General features: G+C 39.5%; 3 protein-coding genes across 3 annotated transcripts; 2 read left to right on the top strand and 1 right to left on the bottom strand.

The window, feature by feature from the left end:
* The first annotated feature begins 2,411 nt into the window (after positions 1-2,411).
* LOC135635915 (uncharacterized) lies at positions 2,412-3,444 on the top strand. The gene has a single exon (XM_065147379.1). The coding sequence runs from the start codon at positions 2,502-2,504 to the stop codon at positions 3,186-3,188; it is 687 nt and encodes a 228-aa protein (XP_065003451.1). The 5' UTR covers positions 2,412-2,501; the 3' UTR covers positions 3,189-3,444.
* A 2,816-nt stretch (positions 3,445-6,260) lies between these two features.
* On the top strand, positions 6,261-9,242 carry LOC135636039 (small ribosomal subunit protein eS24z-like). Its single transcript, XM_065147570.1, has 5 exons — positions 6,261-6,402; positions 6,499-6,540; positions 6,653-6,823; positions 8,671-8,757; positions 8,996-9,242. The coding sequence occupies exons 1-5, from the start codon at positions 6,328-6,330 to the stop codon at positions 9,035-9,037; spliced, it is 417 nt and encodes a 138-aa protein (XP_065003642.1). The 5' UTR covers positions 6,261-6,327; the 3' UTR covers positions 9,038-9,242.
* Positions 9,243-12,690: 3,448 nt separating this feature from the next.
* On the bottom strand, positions 12,691-15,814 carry LOC135636524 (NAC domain-containing protein 75-like). Its single transcript, XM_065148233.1, has 6 exons — positions 15,554-15,814; positions 15,278-15,455; positions 14,581-15,077; positions 14,024-14,287; positions 13,718-13,798; positions 12,691-13,179 (listed from the first exon to the last, which is right to left on the bottom strand). The coding sequence occupies exons 1-6, from the start codon at positions 15,674-15,676 to the stop codon at positions 13,099-13,101; spliced, it is 1,224 nt and encodes a 407-aa protein (XP_065004305.1). The 5' UTR covers positions 15,677-15,814; the 3' UTR covers positions 12,691-13,098.
* Between the last annotated feature and the right edge of the window lie 1,940 nt (positions 15,815-17,754).

The following is a 17,754-nucleotide window of genomic DNA, read 5'->3' as shown; positions in this document are numbered from 1 at the left end:
TGAGCAAAAAGTAAGAATTTGGAGTGAGATTCTACTCTCTGCTTCTGAAGCACAATCACCAACTCCATGAGTAATTCCTTAATACTCAACAAATCCAAAAGCAGATTCATTTCATTGTTGCATCAACAATCACTGAAGGGAATTTGTGATAGAACACAACCACTCAGATATAGTTAGAGCTGTTCATTCGACACAACACAAAAGCTTTCTCCTTTGTAGGAATCTTAAACAGAAGGAAGAATGGTGCCAAGGAAAACATACGAGACAAGCCCTCATTAGAAACAGTGAGGTTCTAATAATTTCTTGCCTTTCCACTTGCCTAATCCACAATCCATCTTTCCTCTACCACACAAACTTTTTTCTTTCTTCGCTCTTATCTCTTCTTTTAGACCAGCCGTTGTTGCATCTCCATCCTCTCTAGAAGACCAAAGTCCACATACTAAGGGAAATGAATAATTGATATGGACCCCCTCCCCCCCTTTGTTCATAATATTATTTTGGAGCAGATGGATGTGCTTGCAACTTTGCTTGCAAAGAAGGTGCATCTTGGCCTACAATCAAGACAACATGTATTCCTTTACGATGTAGATGATCAACTTTTTTACTATTAAGCAAGAAGTATTATAAGCATCTCTTGCAATAATGTGGCCAATACAGCCTTAAGCAGTACAGTCATGGTAGGAAATATGGAGACCTTTTGGCTCAACCTTTATAATTATGCATTAGACAGAGAGAACACCACTTACATACATAGTCAACCATCCTATCTTTTGCACTGTTTCCTATCTTCTTTCATGAAAACTACTGAATGTAATATCAGGTGAGCTTGATCAGTTCCTCGAACAACAGTTTGCACATATTTACTAAATTTATAGTCTCAATCATAAGCTACCTAACTTGTTAGCTTTTTGATATGATGTGGTGCCAACCTCAAGGACCTGAAAGGGAGACTAGAAATGCTGGCTAATCAATCCACTGGCACTTCTCTAGGTTGGGACAAGGGGCTTTCTTCAGTTTTAGGTAATCCAGTGAAACAGTTCAAAGGGAGCTCACATGCTTTGTGTCAGCTCAGGAACACTAATGCTTTCCTTTTGTTTTGCTAGAATCCCCTTTGGCTATGCTTCTGCTTTGCTAATGGATAAGAACTCAGAACAGAGGATATTCCTGCAGAATTCACATCGGTTTCTGAGTCTTACATGGAGCAGCAGGCTGTGGGAGTCGAATGAACTGTGAGTTAATGCTGGGTTTCTATGCCAAGTTATTTCCCCTGTGTCTTAATCAAGAGAATAAGATAACTGCAACCTAGCTTAGATGATGTCTCTTTCATGATCCACAACCAAGACAACAATGATCGTCTGCACTTCTTTCCAGAAAGTTAAGGTGTCAGATGTCAAACTGCTGATTTCTTTCATACGAAGAAATGACCGAGTCCCAGTTCTTACTGTTGGTTTATTGCTCACCAATACGGTCCGGTATATTCCCACGCGTATTTCTCGCCAATACCTTGATTGGAGTGCACACAAGGCTGCTGCAGAGAATCCAGGCACCGAGCAGCACCACCACCCACCCAGTGGATCGGAAAGGGGAGAAGACCGCAGGAAGGAGAAGAAGAGTATTACTGTTTGCGGCACGTGGTTTTCATGCGGATTCTGAAATTAACGAGGCAAGAAAAACAATAATCATTATTTTTTGGGGCATTTTTTGGTTTGAAAGGCCAACATGTCTTCGGTTTTCAGATATAATATCTTTTTAATCTAATTTAAAATATTAACATCATCCTTTTCTCCAAATGAGTATTATCGATAATCGTCTTCGTCTTCTTTCCCCCTTAAAGAGGTCTCATTATTTTTATCTATCCTACCGTTTCAACGGTGCTACCGTCACGACGAAAGGAGAAAGAGTCATTGGCGATGATGAAAAAGATTATTAAAAATATATATATTAAATAAAAAACAAAAAACATATATTTAGAAAAGAAATCAAGAAAAAAAGTCTTTTCAACTAAAAAAAATGACTAAAAAAATGTCAATTTGTAATAGAATATTAAAAGAAAGGCAAGAAATCAGCATCCACATTGAGAGGTATGGTAATGCATGGTTGCATTAAAAGCTGCACACCAATAATGTAATGAAGTCACTCTTATGCTTTTCTTTCTTTGTTGGGAGACCAGATTTTGTGGTGTACACGTCAACATTTATGTCTGGGCCCACTTACCTGCCACGTGGATGGATAGGTGTCACCAGTTCCTTGCTGCCAACCTTTTGGAGAAGCCCAATTAGCTGCCTTCTCCAATCAACCCTAATAATGTCTTCGACTTGCTAAGTTTAATCCTACCAAGCGATTTCCTCGGCAATTATCACCGTTCTTTTATTGGTTTCCATGCTCTATAAATGGACTCCTCTCCTGCCACCCTCTCTCTCAGCCCAAAAACCTCTCTACTTTCTCCTCTCTCTCTCTCTCTAGAAAAGAGAAGGAAGCAAGTAAAAGGACAGCACCTGAGCATGGTCCATATGGAGCCGTCCAGAGCAGCCAAGAGGCTGTGGCACGTATTGAGGGTGGTGCTCTACATGCTCCGGAAGGGCCTCTCCAAGGACAAGTTCATGATGGATCTCCACCTCCTCATCGAGCGCGGCAAGATCGCCGGAAAGGCCCTCGGTAACCTCATGACCTTCCACCACCACGACCCGCGTGAGGACAGAAGCTTCATGTTCTCGGGCTTCTCGTGCCGGTCCACGGACCCCAACCTCTCCTTCTACAGCCCCATGGAGGTGGAGTTCAGCTGCAGCAACACGCCCGCGTACCCCTCCTTCCGTGCCGTCAAGCGAAAGAGCCGCCGCCGCCGCCGCCGCTACCACGACGACGACTACGATTACGATGCAGCTGCGGTAGCGAAGGCATTTGAGATACTGAACTCCGAGTTATCGGATGCCGAGTCGGTCGTGGCATCCCCATCGCCGGCGCCGGTGATCTGGAGCTTCGGGAAGAGCCCAGCGGTGGTGCGACAACTGCGGATTACGGACTCGCCATTCCCATCGAGGGAGGAGGACGACGACGTGGACATCCATATCGATGAGAAGGCAGAGGAGTTCATCAGGAGGTTCTACGAACAGCTTCGTCTTCAGCAGAGGACTCCAATGACGCCGGAATTCCAGCGCTACCGGCGTCAACCATTGATGGGGCGAGCCTGAGACGATGGTTCTCTGTGAACGATTCTACGTAGACAAGAATGCAATCTATGTTGCTTACAGCTACTCTGCTTTCAGTAATGAAGGAGATATGTATGTATGGAGGTGTACATAACTAGATGTTTTCCTTTTTCTTATTCCCTCTTCGATGCATCAAACAGTGAACTCCTTTCATGCTTTGGTTATAGACCGAGCGTTCACTGAGAAGCTTCGTTCATGTAAACATTCCATTCTGTATTCTAGTAGAATATTTGTGGTATTTCCTTTTGTCTCTTCTGCTTCGGAGGATCTGCTGGTAGAAGTTCCAATTCTTTCAAGATTCCAGGCAGTATCAGACAATTCTAATAATTGGAAGGGAAGACACTGTTGCATACGAATGGGAAAGGGATACCTGAAATGAAAGAGGACATAAGCCAAAGGCATCTGTTTTGTGGTGTCAAAGTGATTGGAAGTCATATCAAATGGATAAGGCCAACAGTAGTTCACAAGGATACAAGACAGTGGATTGCTCTACTTCACGTGTGTGTGTGTGTGTGCTAACAAGAAGAAGAAGAAGGACATGTACACATCTCTCTTGAAGAACAATATGGTAGGCTCAAACATCTCGAGGTTCATCAGATCCTTCGTGGATTTCTTGATTGCTAGCTGCTTTTAAGCCTCCTTAAACCCTTGTAGAATTTAGAGAAACAAGATCTTGATCCGTTTCTAGACACCAACTCTTGCTGAAGTATCAACATGTTCTTGAGAGACTTGTGCTTGTTCGAACAAGCTGTTCGTCTATCAGTCGTAAGCTGTGTTCAGTGGAAATGCATTATCGAAAGAGAATGACGGGCATTAGCCGCAAGAATTCAAAAGTATTTGTAGTCATTTTCTCTGCATTAACCCCTTTTGTCAATCTAGGAAAAGGACATGATAATTTCCACTGACAACATTTATTGATCTGACAATGTCAAGAAACCCTACTGGCTAAGCAGGCATCTCTTCTGATGCATCCATGGATGTGACAACCTATACTAAATGAGAGTGAGATTGTTCAGCTATAATATTATATGTTGACCAAAGTCTCCTGGTTGATTCATGTCTTTGGAGGCATTGTTCTTTTGCTACACACAAACTTGCAATATCATGCATAGTTAGCAAAAATCTCTTTTGCCATTGCCAATTCCACCTCTCTTTGTTGCAAACAACAATCATGCATTCATGCACATCTGGATATGTGCAACCACCCCTCCAGGAAATATATATTCTTGGGAATCAAACACAATGATGCTCCCCCATTTGTAAGGCTTTTTCATGTGATTCAAGTTGGTTCTACTTCATGATGTATGTAGCATTAAATATATAATTGCAGTGCCCACAAGCTGCAAAGAAGAGGGTGAAATGAATTGGAGGTTGAAGAACTCACAAAGCTGTTGTCTCCTTTTCATTGCCATTGCACTGATTTAAAATCTCTAGACATAGAATGGAGAATTGAAGTAGGTGGATTGATGATGAGAGCAACATGATTAGACTTGTCCATATATTTGTTCCTTGTTGAAAGCAAAAGACTTTTGGGACCATAAATCTTGCCTTTTTTGGTTGCTTTAACTTTGTACTGCATGCTTGCCCACCCCCCATGGCTAATGGACTGTTACTTTGTGAGAAGTTGCAATTACTTTTCTTATGTTAATCAATCACAAGTAGCTCACAATTTAGTGCACTAACATTAAATTATTTGATCCATAACACCACTAAGTTGCCATTACTTCTCTCTCTCTCTCTCTCTCTCTCTCTCTCTCTCTCTCTCTCTCTCTCTCTCTCTCTCTCTGTATATAGGCTACTTAATCCATATAATTCAAATTTCTAGAAGATCTCAAGTCAATTTCAAATTTTCACTTTTTTGGCAATATGTTGTCTTAAGATTAGAACAAGTCATTTTCTTCTTAGTGATGAGGATGACTTCTACCTTCCTTATTACATTAAAAAAAGAACAACAATGCTAGTAATTTCTATTTCCTTTTCTCTCTTTCTTTTTTTCTTTTTCCAGCTTCGAATATTCTTGTGCATGCACATATGCTTTTTTTTGTTGTGATGATAAGGTTACTCCCTAATCTAGGATCTAAGTAGTAAAAAAATATTTTTATTTTTGTGACGATAAACCTATATTAGTGGAAGACTCACACTAGAGCTTTTATTTTTTATTTTTCTCTTTTTAATTAATAATTATATCAACTTGATTAAGAAAATATATATATAATCCTAGATCTTTTATTGTATAATCATTTAGAGAGTCTATGACGTTTATATTTGTAATTTATAGTGTCTATCGAGTATTTACTGAAATGTAAATCTAAAATTAAATGTTTCTTTTAACTCGAATTCTTTTATACATATTTTTAAAAGATCATAAAAGATTAAAAAGAGATTAACCCGTTATAAACAAACATATAAATATATTATATGATTTTAAATAAAAATAATTAAGTTCATGGCACACATACAAGATTAAAAAAAAAAACCCCAATTTTATAGAGCTACAAAATTTATAACGTTTTGGGTCGATTCGACGTGATAACAACATCAAAGCTTTAGGTTGGCTCATTGACATAATTAGTATTCCTCACTTTGATAGTATGCATGATTTGTAATGTTCTTGTAGTGATGTGATATTGTTAAAACGATTTGCTACTTTTCTATACCATAACAACGTTTAACTTATGCTACAACTAAACCATAAAAAATCAAAGTTTTTCTTTATTATGTTATTTGATAGGGATTTCATTCGTATCTTCAATCCTTGTCATAGGAAAAAGTTTACATACAAACATGATAATTTGGCCCATAAACCAAACACATTTCAGCATTTTAATGCAAGAAAACAATGAGATCATGTTATAAAAACCGACACATTCCAATTGAGATAAACTCGAGAAAGATGACAATGATATGGGCCTAATATCGGCCCATTAAGATGACCCAAGACATAGACAAATGGCCCAATTTAGTTATGGGCTCATGAGCATAATATCGGCCCAATAACATGACACCGAGCGGCACGCCTATATAAGCAGCAAACGCTGATTCGTCATAGGGTTTCGTATGTGTCAGCCGCTTCGCCTTCTTCTTGTACGTCGCCGCTCGCTGTAGACAGGAGCAACAGAAAATGGCGGATACGAAGGCTGTCACCATCCGGACCAGAAAGTTTATGACCAATCGCCTCCTCTCCAGGAAGCAATTCGTCGGTCCATCAATTCCTGCCGTCTCCTTTTCTTCGATTTTCCGTGGAAAATGCCCCATCTCGATCCCTTATTGATCTTTCTTCGATCGGTTTCAGGTCATCGACGTCCTTCACCCCGGAAGAGCCAATGTCTCCAAGGTATGCGATTTCTCCATTTGATGCCTCTCGTTTAGGGTTTGGTATCGACCCGGATTTGTTCGCCGATTTCCTTTCGTCGAATTCATTTGTTCTGTGCTTGGTGATGTTCTAGGCTGAGTTGAAAGAGAAACTGGCGAAGCTGTACGAAGTGAGGGATCCCGACACGATCTTTGTGTTCAAATTCCGGACGCACTTTGGAGGAGGGAAGTCGACCGGCTTCGGTTTGATCTACGACACCGTGGAGAACGCCAAGAAGTACGAGCCCAAGTATCGGCTCATTAGGGTATGCCTCCATCTCTCCGATCCATGCCTCATCGAACTATTTTAGTTGCTTGTTTGTTGTTTTGATCCGTGGTTGCTCACTGAACTGTTTTTTCTGCCCTTAGTCGTTTAAGACCTTCTACTTTGGAATTTCTATTATCTCGTATCAGTTGACATTATTGTTGTCCTATATGGCTTGGGCGCTTTCGTGGTCAAGAAATTGCTCAACTAAGTACACTTCCTAAGTGGGCGGCAGTTTCCTTGTGTTTGGGTTGGATGATTTAAATTCCACTTTTAAATTCCTCCAAGGAAGTTGATTTTGATCATGTACAAGTTGCCATCTTCTCATGTTTCCCTATAGCCAACCATGCCCTGAGGTTATGCCTTGTGCTAGAGTGTTAATATTCTTGAGATACAAAGCAAAACATATTTGCATTCTTGATTGCCCTTTTTCACTTATAGCCTTTTGTAATGCTTACATACTAGATTTTCACTTTTTTACATGCATATCTTTTTTTTCTTGGTAATGCTGGAAGTCATCATTCATAGGATTGTTGCAGTATTTTTTTTGTTTTGGTATTTACATTCAGCAGTCATGGTTAGTCATTCTTTGTCATACTTGATGTACTGAACATAAGATTGCTAATTTTAATTGAATTTGTTCCAAAGAAATGGACACCTGGTGAATTTGGTTGTTAAGATGGATTGATATGTTTTACGTCCAGATTAGGGTAATTGATCAGATTGTTTATCTAGGTCTTTCTCCCTTTATAGAAATAGGAGCTATCACATGGAAATCCCCAAACCTATATATCTACATTATCCTATAAACTATGATCCAAATGGTGTCTTTGTTTGTGCTTTTGAATGCTCATTTCATTCTCTAAAAACTGTTGTCGGCATAGTCATCTCAGCTACGTGATGAATGTCTTGACTAGTTCAGAAGTATCTCCATACGTAACTCCTTAGGTTTTCGGTAATTTGGTTTTTAAAAGCGCTATGCGCTAAGGTCCCAAAATACTCGAGGTGTTAGGCGTTCTAGAATATTAAAAATATATGGAGGAAGGTGAGGGAAGGAGAGGGTGGTAAACAAAGTTGCAAACGAAGGCGGTGGCAATGGAGGAAGCTATGGACGAAGGCAACAATGGCAGAGAAAGTTGCAGATGAAGGCGGCGGCGATGGAGCAAGCTACGAACGAAGGCGACAATGGCAGAGGAAGTTGCAGACGAAGGCAGCGACTACAAAGGAAGCTATGGACGAATGGATGTAGGGTTTCACTTGGAAGACAAAATGGGTGGGTGGGGGGGGGGGGTGACTTGCTTGTTCAGAACTAGGCACAAACCCAGACACGTCGTCACTCGGGTGCTAGCCCAAGGTGCCTCGTTTCAGGCAAGTGACCGGTAGCACTTCATCAAAACGCTTTACCTGGAGGTTTTGCGAGGTGCTACACTGATTTTTGCTTTCAAAATAATGGGTTGTTCCTTTGGTGGACCAAAAGTCACCTTGATAATATGATCATATGCCATGTCCAAACGAGTAGGTGCTTACCTGTCATATAGGTTTTATTTTGTAACTATGTGTAATGTGCACTATTTTATGGTTAAAGCTGCCAGAAATTTTTTTATTTCCATGATTAGACTCTGGATATTATATTTGACTATGGTGTCTTTGTCTACTTAGCAGGACGACAATGTTTTTCTTGTTAGCAGGACGACAATGTGCAACTATGCTTATTTTTTAACTACATAACACAACTATTTTTGTAACTTTGTTTCTTGTCTTTTGTTGGTTTTTCTTGTTTAAGTACTATGATTTACTTTTTGCAGTGAATTTAGAACTATTTTTGATCTGCGTATGGTGTTTTGACAGAATGGGCTTGCAAAAAAGGTAGAAAAATCAAGGAAGCAGATGAAGGAAAGGAAGAACAGGGCGAAGAAGGTCCGCGGTGTTAAGAAGGTGAACTGTCCAAGCTTCTCAACTTTTTACAGTATACATCATTAGAAATGTTTTCTGATAGATCAAGTATTAGACTTGTACTATTATAGGTGCAGTGGACCAGCAACTGACAAGTCTTATGGTAGCTTGTTACTTGTTGGTGTGCTGTGAATTTGTTTTCTCTTTTTCTTTTATGATGTTCTATATAGCTTGCTACTATTCGGCCTCACTAAAGATGTTCTCATTTTACCCCATCCAGACGAAGGCTGGAGATGCTGCCAAGGCTGGAAAGAAGAAATGAGGTAATCATCTAGTCTCTTTTTTTTTTTTCCACCTTGGTTTGGCTAGTGAACATCACATGCAAGGATTTATTTTTTGGTAAGATACTTTTTTGAGTTGTCTCAGAAGGATGATTTGTTTGTTTGATGTAAGAACAAATGATGTCAAGAGTTTCATTTCCTCGAGGCCTCTATTGAGGTCCAATCATAATCTGGCTTTAAAATTGATTTTAGACCACCACTGATGTCACAAATTGGTTCTAACTCTCGGGAAATTAATTTGACCAAGTTGGTACCGCAAATAAAGAGCTCAGCCTATTGTTGTGATCCTCTGGCAATGCTTGATCGGATTGAGGTAGACCTGCACTCTGTTTGTCGGTGTGGTTCACAACGTATCATGCTGGTTTTAGAGATCTCGTTGATCTGAGCGTCAGCTCCTTTGTATGCTAGTTCATCTTTTTGTATTCTCCCAAGTGTGATGTTCGAAGACATTACAAATGCATTTTAATTCCTGTTTCCTTGTGCTATCCTGATTGGTGCCTCCCATAGATTTAGAACGCAACTTTGTATGTCATGTTTCCATTCTTATCAATAGGTAAAGTTAATCAATAGATTAATGGGCATTTTTACCAAAAAAAAAACCCCAAATAATATGCTTTTGTTGGATGGCATCCTTTTTAATCTAAGGGTTGCATTTTTTTTTCTCCAAAAATTGTGATAATGCTATTGAATCTTGTTAATTTGGTTTTTTTCAAGTCGATTCAGGTAGAATCTTTTCAGTCGGATTCGTTATATTCAAATTATATCTAGGTTATATTTGAGTCACATTCATTCCTAGAATTTATTGAGTTTTATAGAAATTTATTTTAAATTTATCATAAAATAAAACAATTAGTAAATTTTTTAATAAGTAATTATTTTAAAAATATCTTTAAAAATATTAATTTTAAAATAGGTTAGGTCATAAAATTTAAAATATTTTAATTCGAATATAATTAAGTCAATATAAGAAATTAGAAATTGGAAATAGGAAATATAGGATTTTTTGATTATTTTTATGAAGAATTTATGATAATTTTATATAAAAATTAATATATTTTTAATATGTTATGTGAATGAGTGTAATTTTTAACTAAGTCTAACAATTATTTTGAATAATTTAAGATAATTTTATTTTATGATAAATTTAAAATTTTTTATATAGATTTAATATATTTTCTAATATGTTTTGTGAATGAGTGTAACTCAAATTTTATTTGAGTATAACTCGAACTTGATAGTGTTTTTGGGATAATTTAGGATATTTTTATATAAAAATTAATATTTTTTTAGAATAACAGAGGGAGTCGGGGAGGAGGTGGGAGAATGAGATAATGGTGGAGGTGGAGTGAGATGAGGAGGAGGAGACGACATCGGTGAAGTGTGAAGAGGATGAGGAGGGGTGATGGAAGTGGACGAGAGAGAGAGAGAGAGGGAGAGGAGTAGGAGAAGGTGAAGGTGGAGGAATAAGCTATGAGGGAGGCGAAGGTGATGTCAAAGTGGGAGGAGGAGGTGGTAGAGGTAGAGTGGGAGGAAGTGATGGAGTGGGAGGCGTGAATCAATTAATTGAATCAATCGAATAGTTAAAATTTAGTTAAATGGTTCAATTCATTTAAAAAAAAATTGAGTCAATCTTAAAAAATTAAGTTAAAACATAATCATTAATTTTTTTTTATAATTTTATTGAGGGTATTTTGATCAAAGATTAAAAAAAAAAAAAAACATAATCACTCTTTGCATTTGCTTATTTCAGGATTCAAAGTACATTACATATGTAGTCGCTACCGTTCTCCTGATGGCATGTCGTTCTCGACCTATATATCAGTAACACATGTTGAGAGCGAGAATGGACAAAAAAATTTTATTTTTTTTAATGTAGTCAAATCAATTTACAATAATTTTCATGTCGATATGAACTAATAACGAATGATGTGATAGATATATTCATGTACCTTATGACATGCGTATATATGCCTTTTTTGTTCTTATTTGTTGATTGGTTTTATAGGTCAGGCAAAAATTGATGTATGTGACGGACTTCCATCACGCACATGAAACGTCACATATCTTGCAAGAATATTATAAATATGCAAGAAAATGTGACTCAGATGAGCCTCCCAATCTTCTGATTTAATCCCACATGTCGAAGGCCCAACAATACTTGAGCCCAATCAAATCACGGTCCGCACGAGTAGCATTAAATGTCTTTATGCCTAATCCTAAAAGTATATGCAAGTATGATGGATTGGAGATACACCAAAGGCGTTAGGGAAAGAGAAGCAACCCAAAGGGCGGATCATTTGCAGAATCCACAAAGGAAACCCATGTTCTATTATTCTCTCCACCACCACACAATTGTTCCTGCAATTTCTTTATGGGACCGAATCTGGTGAGCCCTCCATGCCCTTTCGAGAGAGAGACTGTGAGAAGAGAGAGAGAGAGGAATTAATGCCTTTAGGAGGGAATGAACAGGCATGGCATCCTTTTCCGTCTCCTGTTGGGGAGGGACACACGCACACACACATGTACACGTTGCAAATGCTGTGTTTGGCTCAAGATTGAAGATGATCTAAAGGCATCCATTGTCCCAGTAGTCCATAAGGATTCTTTAATGATTGGAAAGACAAACGCACCCTTCGCTTTATCTAAAGCCTGTTCTCGAGTTTAAACCACGGGAACTAAGATTCATGGAACTGGAATTGGTTCTTCTTCATACTGGTAGATGCATAGATCTTGCTGCAACTGCGTTCTGGGTCAAGTTGCAGTATAAAAATCCAACACCATGCATGAAGTCTGTGGTACTTTCACCAGATTTAGGGTTTATCCAACTAACAAACACCCTGCAATAGAATACTTGGATATCTCTTGATAAGTGCCGACCTTCTTTTGAAACAGGCAGGCAAATATATTTGATATCTTTCTTGATATTATTTATGTGGAGGGAATGTGCAGACAGAAGCAAGCAAGAAAAGGCATTCCTGTCACTTCACCTCAAACTGTTTATGCTCAGTGCAGCTAAGAAACTACGAAGAAACTACGACAAATCTCCCTTTCATGCACGTCCAAAGCAAATAAAAATGGTGGAAAGAGACCACCATGCACGTTCCCATCTCTCTCTCTCTCTCTCTCTCTCTCTCTCTCTCTCTTCAATCGACTAAAGGCAGATAGATACCAGCAATCTACTTACTTGGCATCTTGTAGAAAAAGAACCGAATCTGATTCCTCCTAAAGTAGTCTTCAGCATGTTTAGGATGTGCACATATGCCAGGGGGCGCATTAGGGTTAGGGTTTTCTTTCTACAGGTTGCAGTAACTGGGCAAGCATGTAGAACATCACTGGGGAGGCAGATGTATATATAAATGGCTACTAATTACTATTCTATGATCTTTCAGAAATTATCCAAATATTAAAGTGTAAAGAATATTCCAACAACAAGTTCAAAGAAAAAATTAATACATTACATAATAATCAAAATCATATAAAGAAAAAAGGATAATGAAGTGAGTTAATACATGAGATGAACCTCTTTACCATTTTAATTAATAGCTACAGTTAAGTTTGAAGAAGTAGGAAAAAAGACTATCCACTCTTCACTGCCCAGAAGCCAATTTTGACAAACAATTACAAGAGCAAGCAGTTGTTTCAGAAAACCTTCTTCTTCTTCTTCTTCTTCTTGTCTTCTCCATTCCTACTTTTTAATATATAAGGAAAAAAAATGCACATGAACAACAAAGCCAAAAACAAAAAACAAAATCAACATATTAGTAATGGTTACAATTAAAACAATCAAGCACTAGCATTAGTTGATGATGATTTGCATGCAGGGAATTATTCCAGGTGTGTATCCTTCTTCTGGCAACAAACAACAGCAGCTTTCCTCCTTGTTTTCTGCTCTCCCTCTACTGACCTGAGGCTTCAGCTCCTTATCCAAATCTGCAGCATGTTCTCTTTCACTCTCTCATGCTTTAACCGGAAGAGTCTTAGCCGCTGATGAGAGTAGCGATGATGCTTTGTTAGGTTTCCTGGCTTATCCTCTTCTTGGTCATCACCCATGATGATCCGGGTTGGCAGGAGACCAGTATGAGTACTGCCATGCTGTCTCTTGAGAGATTGGAGTTGAGGTCTCCTGCAAGAGAGAGTATTCCAAAGTCAAAAAAGTAGAATATATTTGGCTATATTACTATCATATTCATATAAAAGTTTCACCATGTTCTTGTCTTCTTTAGACCAAATAAAAAGAGAAGATATATTCTTGAATCTATTGTCTAATTTACTCAGGATATTGCTACAGTACTACTAACATAGTAGATGGCAAAAGGTAATCAGAAGATGAACAAAATTTTGACTTGACTTTGGCAATAGATATTAAATCTGTGGACAAGAAAAGTAGGAAAGTGTCTTTTGTTTCCTTTTCCTTTCTCCTTTCTAAGTTAAATATACAAGAGTGTTGACATGTTCTTCAACACTGTGAGCGTTTAGTGTGATGGAAACAGAGCCAACCAACAAAAGTTCCTGATTCAGTCTTAGTTGCATGCTTAGGTAAAAAGATAGAAATGAATCAAACTGCTTCCTTGTCTCACATTTGTTACTTGGAGCAGTAGATCTTATCTTCGACTGGTTTTTGGTCTTAGCTGCAAGTAATTTTGATTGATGTTTATACTTACTCCTTTAATTCCAGCTGAGGTGCAACTCATAATCAGTTCTTCCAGGCCAGATGTAGATCTATGATGGTCCAGCTTCTGTTGCTGTTCACAATTAATTTCCCAACAATGTAAACTGTTAGTTCTTCTCGAGAAGTAATCATCTAGAGGAAGACCGACACACCCAACATTCACAAAAGAGAAGACAATTAAGATTCCACTCATAAGTTTTATCTCTTGTTGGATTCTAATATAAAGATTTACTGAAACCAAAAGAACGAGGCATCGGAGGCTGGAAGAGATCAAATCTACCAAACTGGATTGCCATACCAGAAATTTATCTGGTTGAAGAAGCATCCTCGGGACTTGATACGGGTCTTCAAGAACGATCGACGTTTGCTGCAGCGGAGTCGGGACAAACTTGGAGATGGGATTCATAGGCGGCCTTCTGCTGTGGAAAGCCGCAGTAGCGGTTGCCATCCGCCATTGCTGCTGCTGCTGCTGTCGGGCCACATGATGATACGGTGGTGGTGGTGGTAGTCTAACATGGCGCTCGTGCTCTGCATGCTCATCTGACGCCTCTCCCATGGCCACCTGTTGCATGCACGCTCGTCAAACGGTTGCAGCTCAAATCCTTTTCTCTTTTCCCAACTCTCTACTTGTCTGTTTGTCTTGTGTAGTTTTTGGTAGGGAAGGTGGGAAGAAGATAGTTGGAACAGTGCACTTATATGAATGTTGCGCATACGTGCATCTAAGTTGTGTTGCAGATTATTGCTCGATCGATCATTTAAGTTTGGTCGATTAAAATTGCATTTCAAACTCAAGAAAATGGATGAACAGAATGAAACATAAGAACCGATTCAAACAAAAGCTTGTGGAGAGATTACCTCATTAAAACCTTCTGCGAAAGGAGCAAAGCTAAAGTTATCAGGCTTCACGTGCTGGTGCCTCCCCATGGAACTGTACAGGTACTCGTCTCTCTTGCTAAGAACCTCACGATCACTTCTTTGGCTCATCCCTTCCACGGCTGCTGCACTCTTATCTGACCACTGCCTCGGCTGGATCTGGTAAAACACCTTCGATACCACAAGCTCCCCATCCTTCTCCTCCTCTAACTCCCCCAAGTGGTATTGGTGCATGACCCAGTTGGTCTTCACAGGCTTCCTGTGCTTCCCAAAGTTGGTGTACAGGACCAGTATCTTCTTGCACCCCTTCTGCGTCCCGTTGACCATGACAGGCCTCGTCTTCCCTGTCTTGTGCCACCTGGTCTCACCCCTATGAAGGTCACTCTCTGACTGGATTTTCCTTCTCTTCCTTGTTCCTGTGGTGTAGGCCTTGGATGGCCTGTGGAAGAAGTGCTTGCTCAGGCCATCCCTTGTCACCCCTGGAGTCGAGGCCAAGAAGACAGTGAGGTTAGGTATGACCCATGGAGGAAGGAAGCTCAAATTTTCTTGTCAGATACAACTATATTGAGAGGTGAGACCGAGAAGGGCAGAGAATTCAAACACAGAGAGAGAGAGAGAGAGAGAGAGAGAGAGAGAGAGAGAGAGAGAGTAAAAGACGTAAAGTAATACTTGATCTAACCTGGGAGCTTCTCAGGATGGGTGTAGCAGATGCCATCTTCGCCTTCAATTGTGGGTATGAACTCATCTATCAGGGGGTGGGATCTTGAACCTTCTTCTTTAACCTTCGCTTCTAGGTGCTCTATCAACTCTTGATCTGTCGGATCGAACTTTACTCCGGCAGGCAACCCAACCCAGCCCTGCATCATCGACCATAATTGTAGGAGATGATTCATCTATCGCATTGCTTGACGTTGAAAAGCTTAAGGGAAATGCAGATAAATCGTAATTTCCATACCAGATTCCGATCAAGCTTGTGGCCGCAGCTAGGACAGCGTATGGATCCACACACCGGGTGCTCTCGGAGCTTTGCGTCGATGAGGCTGGAACTGCTGACTGAACCTATAGAGCTCGAGTTCATGGCTACCTCATGAGCATCGAGATTCTATACCTTCTTGCTTGATGTTGGAATTGCTGGTAGGGTTTCAATCGACTGTAGATGGTCATTTGGAGTCAAGGCACACCATCGGTATGTTCCTGCAACTGAAACATAAGGAAGACATGCATAGAGGAGGCAATAGACAACCCACAAAAGGAAGAAGAGAACTGATGGGGGAAGTAGAACAAAAGTGACAGCAATTAAAACCAATCTGAGATTTAATTCAGGAATAAATTAAAAGTTGAATTCAAGAGGAGGAAAAAAGAGAAAGGAAGGAGAGATGCTAACTAGGAAACAAGAAGAGTTCAAAAAGGGAAGAAACAGTATGTGTTCTTGATCTATAGAAGATCTTCTCAAGAGATCAACATACTAGAATGCCTTTTTTCTGCTTTGACTGAAGCCTGTGAGGAAATCAAGAAGGTTCTCAAAGCAAACCCACACCCACTCTCAAGAACAGCTTTAGACCTATATGCTACATCAAGCTACCTCTTCCACACACACACACACGCACTAACAGAGAGAGAGAGAGAGAGAAAGAGAGAGCTCCACACACCTTTGGATTACAGTGGTTCAGCTACTAAAGCAAAAGCAGGGAACGGCGTCCCGCAGTTGTTTCTGCACATTCCGAGCAACCCAAGCTGACTAAACATGAAAGAAACATGGTGAACAGAACTTAGACATGAAAAAGTTAAAAGGCAAACCGGACACCTCCCAGTTCGTCAAGAACTAATGGCAGAATATGCACCAACAAAATAGAATTATGCTGCTGAATGAATATATAGACGGTAGGGGGGTTTGGATCATTGATCTTTTTGTCGCATGAAATGATGGAAATAGAATAGTTTCCTTCCCCTAATAATGGAATCCTACAAAAAGGTGGAGACTGAGGGATGATAGCTCACACGGGTCTTGGGATGCGCTGATATGATGATCCTTTTGGTGGACATCAAAGCAAGGAAGTCTGCACCTTGCATAGAAGAGTGTTGATGAGATGAATCTATAGGATGCTTCATGCACAAGGCAAAATGAGCAGCAGGACACTTGATGGAACCCTAAATAAAATAATCTTATTATGACATATATATATATATATATATATATATAAATAATATGTCAGAATCCAAGCAGTCTTCAGCTGCACCATCTACCAATTGTATTATACTATTCAGACGTTATAAAACCATTTACCAGCACAAATAGAATATCTGAAATAATTATGTAGATATTTACAATATGTTATGCTTTATTCTTGTGTTTAGGTTGATGCAATGAAACTTACCCGATCGGTGTTAGAGATGAGCAGTGATTGCTTGTCAATATGCTGTTGTATCAAAAGGAAGACAACTTCAGATCCTGATATCAATAGTCATTTATTGCTCACACTTAGATGATTTAAAATTCCGACTAAATTGAAGAGAGAAATCAATAGATTTCGATTTCGATGGTAATGATTATGATTGAAAGTATCATACAAATGATTAATCTAAGAAGTTTAATTTTCGATGTGATTTTGGTAGAAATTTTATGACTGCCACGTCATCTTCTCACAACTCGGTTTAAATATAATTAATAAATTATTTTAAAATTTGTACACGTGAGCCTGGTCAAACCTCGCTTGACCGACAATCGGACGGTTCGGACCCCATCAATCAAGCATTCTATCCCATCCACAAGATCCCGGTGTGGTCAACAACAATGTCGATTTAATGCGACCAATCAATACTCGCTCGATTCATTTTGTCTGTGCGTTCGACCATAACAGCAGAGCAGCAAAAGGACCGAGAGGAATGCTGAAACCAAGACCTCCGGCACTCTTCGGTCTCATGTTTCCTCCGTGCTCGTTTGATGGCTCAGAACTGTCTTTTTGTGAGAATTCATTCTGATCTCTTTTCTTTCATACTTGAGGTTCATGGTACGTGTATCAGCTTCATGTTGTCGACGTTGAATTTGACGTCGCCGTACCGGTCTTCCTCGGAAGCGTCGCGAGGCGTGGACCGGACGAATGCAGAAACTGTGTCTATGGATATAGCGACGTGGGAAAAAGGTCGACGAGAATAATC

This window comes from Musa acuminata, chromosome BXJ3-4, assembly GCF_036884655.1.
Source record: "Musa acuminata AAA Group cultivar baxijiao chromosome BXJ3-4, Cavendish_Baxijiao_AAA, whole genome shotgun sequence".
Classification (NCBI taxonomy): domain Eukaryota; kingdom Viridiplantae; phylum Streptophyta; class Magnoliopsida; order Zingiberales; family Musaceae; genus Musa; species Musa acuminata.
The sequence above is the reverse complement of the archived record's forward strand: the minus strand, read 5'-3'. Positions and strand labels throughout refer to the sequence as shown.